This window comes from Amborella trichopoda, chromosome 13 (genome assembly GCF_054954075.1).
Source record: "Amborella trichopoda isolate Santa Cruz 75 chromosome 13, AtrichopodaSantaCruz75HAP2 v2.0, whole genome shotgun sequence".
Taxonomy (NCBI): Eukaryota; Viridiplantae; Streptophyta; class Magnoliopsida; order Amborellales; family Amborellaceae; genus Amborella; species Amborella trichopoda.
Genome location: NC_142348.1, coordinates 51804388 through 51808926, shown reverse-complemented (window position 1 = coordinate 51808926; position 4539 = coordinate 51804388). Strand labels below are relative to the sequence as shown.

At 41.3% G+C, this 4539-nt stretch overlaps 1 protein-coding gene across 1 annotated transcript; it reads left to right on the top strand.

Annotated features, from left to right (window-relative positions):
• PBRP (plant-specific TFIIB-related protein) lies at nt 1-4539 on the top strand. Its single transcript, XM_006855987.4, has 3 exons — nt 1-578; nt 2617-2775; nt 3179-4539. Exons 1-3 carry the CDS (start codon nt 90-92, stop codon nt 4259-4261), a joined length of 1731 nt encoding a protein of 576 aa, XP_006856049.4. The 5' UTR covers nt 1-89; the 3' UTR covers nt 4262-4539.

Sequence of the window (4539 nt, the reverse complement as noted above, 5' to 3'; positions counted from 1 at the left end):
GCGAACCCAAGGTCACGGCGCGATGCCCCTACTGCTCCGGCCCAGGCCCAGCTCGTTCCCCTCCGCTGTCGGCCGTTGCCCGATCGGCCATGACTGCCGAGTGCACCTCCTGCGGCCGCGTCGTCGGCGAGCGTCAGACCGTGACCCACGAGCTCTTCTTCGAGCGCGCCCAGTACTCGCCACTGTGCATTGTGACTCCTGATCTCTCCAACCCCGCCAACCTCCCTCCTCCCATGGCCGACGACCCCTTTGAATCCACCGGCTTCATCACCGCCTTCTCCGCGTTCTCGCTCGACCTCGTCCCCGTATTTACACGATCGGCCTGGGGGTTTTCGGGTTATTTGGGCGAGATGGAGAGGGTTTTAATGGAGTTTGATTCTGATGCTCTGAGGGCTTATTTGCAGATAGTCGACGTGTCGAGTATTTTGGGGGTGGAGAGGGATATAAGTGACCATGCTATCCAGTTGTTCAGAGACTGTGCTTGCACTACTTATCTGAGGAATAGGAATGTGGAGGCCTTGGCGACTGCGGCCCTGGTGCAGGCCGTAAGGGAGGCTCAGGAGCCCCGGACTTTGCAGGTTAGTTAGGGTTTTTGTTTTTTCTTTTTTCTTTTTTTTTTTTTTGGGTTCTTGTTTTTGGGTTTTTGAGGGTTTTTTGTGATATTTTTGGGGATTAATTGGTTCTTTGGATTGATGGTGTATGGGGTTTTGTCTGGCTTTCGTCCATTTGTTGGGTTCTTTTTTTTTTTCTTTTTCTTTTTAAAGTTATTGTTTTGGATTTTTTTTGGTTTTTTTTTATTTTTGTTATATTTCGGTGAGTACTTTTTTTTTTTTTTTTGAGTTATTGTGTTGGGATTTCTTTTGGTTTTTCTTTATTTTGGTTATCTTTCGGTGATTAATTGGTTGTTTGGAATGAAAATTTGGGGTTTTCGCTGGCTTTTATTCTGTGTCCGCTTTTTCGATTTCTTTTTTTTTTTCTGTTTTTTGAGGGACTCGATATGTTTCGATTTTTCTTTTTTTTCTTTTTTTTTTTGATTGGTTGTTGGAATGTAAATATGGTGTTTTGGCTGGATTTTGTACTGTGTCCATTTACTGTAGGTGGTTTTGGTCCTTTTTGGTTTTGTGCTTGTTTTTTTACAAGAACATGGTTGGTCCGAAGCAGTGAGAAAACGATATGGACCAAAGCCTCAAGGACATGGTTGGAGTAGTGAAAAAAGATGCAGATCTTATAACCTGAGCCCTCATGTGCCGTCTTGATTGGATGGCAAACCAAGATTTTTGTAGTCAACCTCAAATAGTTGGAGAAAAGGCTCGATGATGATTTCTTTGCAATAAAAAATTTATGTTCATTGACACGTTGGTTTTCGGTTGTTTGAATGGCAATTTTGGGGTTTTGGCTCGCTTTCAGCCCGTCTATTTTATTGGGGAGGTTTTGTTTTAGATTGTTTGCGTTTTAGATCGCCTTCATTCTTTGTTCATTTTTGGAGTCGCTTGATGGACTGGTAGTGTTTTAGTGTTAGCATGTTTGGCTCTTTGGATTGGAGGCTTTGGGGGGTTTTAACATACCCCTTTCCCATTGGATTTTTTTCTTTTCCTTTTGTTAATTGAATTGGTTCTTTGGATTGAAAAGTGCGTGTCTGTTTAATTTATTCTTTTGGTTGTTTGGATTAGAATGGGTTTTTGCTGGGTACTCTGGTTTTACTTTATGTGCTACTGGTTTACTGTAAATTTTATGATCTGCCCCACTGAATTGGCTATAGGAAAGTTGGTTTTAGCTCTCTATCTCTCTCATTCGAAATTTGGGTATAGGAAAGTTGGTATTAGCTCTCTATCTCTCTCATTCGAAATTTGGGTATATGAAAGTTGGTTTTAGCTCTCTATCTCTCTCATTCGAAATTTGGGTATTTAGGGAGATTGATCATTTGGAAAATAATGCGCTTTGACCTGCTGAATTGGCAACTGGAAAGATGGGGTTCTTGCTGCTTCAAATGTTGGTTTAATATAGCTTAGGTTAGAAAATTATGTGGTTCATTCTTGAACCACCGGCTAACTAGTTAACTGTATGCATAATTGTTCATCTGGTTCTCTTCCAATGAACTGGTTGTGAAATAGAACACTGGGACTTACAGCTCTGTCTCTCACTCTGGCATTTGGTTTTGGAGATGGTTTCTTGGATTGGAAACTTACCCTTTTTTCAATATTTATTTGGTTTGTCTTCTGGAACTGCTCTTCTACGATAGCTTGTCTGATCATTCTATGTCTGGTTATTTGTAATTTCTAGGGGGTTTTGTTCGTGGGTGCTCTCACTCTTTCTGAGTTCATGTGAATTGGGAATTTGGCTTCATTTTTGTATATTGTTGCATTCTCATTTGATAATGTTTGATGGGCAGTGGTTAGGATTTGGGGTTTTTCCTGAATTTTTCTTGAATATTTTGCTGAACTGAAAATGAATAACTTGCCTATGTTGTCCATCCAATGCCCTATTGTTTCTTCCCCATTTTATTATCTCTTTGCCACTTCTGCAAATCCTTCTCTTCTGTACTTCTCATTCTATGTGTGTGCATGTACTATTCCTGCAATATCTCATTCTTCACTGTGTTTCTCTCTTTTGCAACAGGAAATCTCAGCTGCTGCAAATGTTCCTCAGAAAGAGATTGGCAAATACATCAAAATTCTTGGCGATGCTCTGAAATTAAGCCAACCCATCAACAGCAACTCCATATCAGTGCACATGCCCAGATTTTGCTCTCTCCTGCAACTCAACAAGTCTACCCAGGTGCACTACTATCCTCCAAATTATCTTCAAAGCTGAATTTATGTATTCTTTTGTGTCTCTACCTTATCTTCTGGTCATTCTGGTCACTCTTAAAAGCTTAAGATAATTGTCAAGATATTTCTTAAGATATATAGGACTCCGCAATTCTACCCATATTACTCACTAGATCAACTTTTCTTTTCTTTTTTTGATTTTCTTTTCTTTTTTTGATAATTACTCATGTTATCAAATTCCTACCAAAACCCATGCTTTCCATTTTTTTTTCAAGTCATGCTTTCCTGCAAGTTTTAATCTAGTCTTTTTTTTTTTAAAGTCATGCTTGCCTCCAAGTTTTAATCTAATCTTACTCCAGCTCTTAATTTAACAATAAAGTGTTAACTCTTTGAAATTCAAAACCCTCCAGGATCTTGCCACCCACATTGGTGAAGTTGTCATAAACAAATGCTTTTGCACCCGACGGAATCCCATAAGTATCTCTGCAGCTGCCATTTATCTCTCTTGCCAACTCGAAGATAAGAGAAAAACCCAAGCAGAGATCTGCAAAGTTACAGGACTCACTGAGGTCACACTGCGCAAAGTGTACAAAGAATTGCTCGAGAATTGGGATGACCTCTTGCCCCCAAATTACACCCCTGCCGTTCCTCCTGAAAAAGCCTTTCCCATGACTGTAATCACCTCAAATCGATCCAAATTGGATCCCCTCGAAACCATTTCTCCTACCACCTCACATTTTGAAAATCAAAAGCAGTCCGAAATTCCCAAGCCCCCCAAAATTCAAGAAGCCTCAGAAAATGGCCCCTCAACAAAGGGCAAGGAAAAGGAATCAGACCCTAAAACCAACTCTCGCTGTCCACCACCCATTGTTCCTTATGGCCTAAACATTGACCCTAGAGTCTTTCATGAAATGGCCCATGCCCAAGCGCCCTTTTGGCAACAGCCCCAACTTCTGTTTGGTTTGCCTGCTTTCAGGCCAGAGGGAGAGAAGATTCAGAGGAGAGACCAATTGGGTCAAAAGAAAAATCGGGATGTTGTTATGCGTGATGTTCAACCAGGCTCCTCACGCTCTTCGGATTTCAAACAAAAAGTGGACAGAGATGTTAAGAATATTAATGATAGTGATGTGAAGATTACCAGTGATAGAGATGCGAATATTAATACTAGTACTAATAGTACTGTGAGTAGTGGTATGAGTAACGCTCAATGGGGGACTCAATTTTCAGGCGTACCAGGAGGTAACATGTGGCCTGTTCATGGGCAGCTTGTATCGGGTGGTTATGTTCGATTTGTGCAGCCTCAAGCAGTTTCAGGTTTTGGTGCTCCAATACAGGGAGTCGGGAGTGAAAAAGACGGGTCTTGTGGAGATAGGGGAGTTGAGAGACTAAGCATGGGTTCTTCCTCAGATCGAATGGATTGTTTGCCGATGAAGCAAGATAATAGTGGAGGGAGTGGGAGCACCCCATCAGATGGCCATAAAGGGCGAGGTTGATATTCTTGCATTATTGGGGTTTGGCCTCTTGGTTATCATGGGGGTGTTATGGGCTTCAGCACAATGCACAAGTTATGAGTTCCTGCTGAACTTTCCCAGAGAAAAGTAGCCCCCCAAAAGAGTGGATCTTGTGTTAAATGGGATTTTATACTGGGAAATTATATGTACACACTGGGGATACTGTGTATGGTGTGAAAAGAAAGTTTCTCTTGCACAATGTGTATATTGAAAATATTTTTAGAAGGATCTTTGAATGTCAAAATCAGATTTTGAGCTCC

Bases quoted from the DNA above. Each gene is read 5' to 3' on its own strand.
- PBRP (XM_006855987.4), top strand. From the start codon at position 90: ATGACTGCCGAGTGCACCTCCTGCGGCCGCGTCGTCGGCGAGCGTCAG. The intron at 579-2,616 runs GTTAGTTAGGGT...CTTTTGCAACAG, and splicing joins AGGAGCCCCGGACTTTGCAG to GAAATCTCAGCTGCTGCAAA. The intron at 2,776-3,178 runs GTGCACTACTAT...AAAACCCTCCAG, and splicing joins AACTCAACAAGTCTACCCAG to GATCTTGCCACCCACATTGG.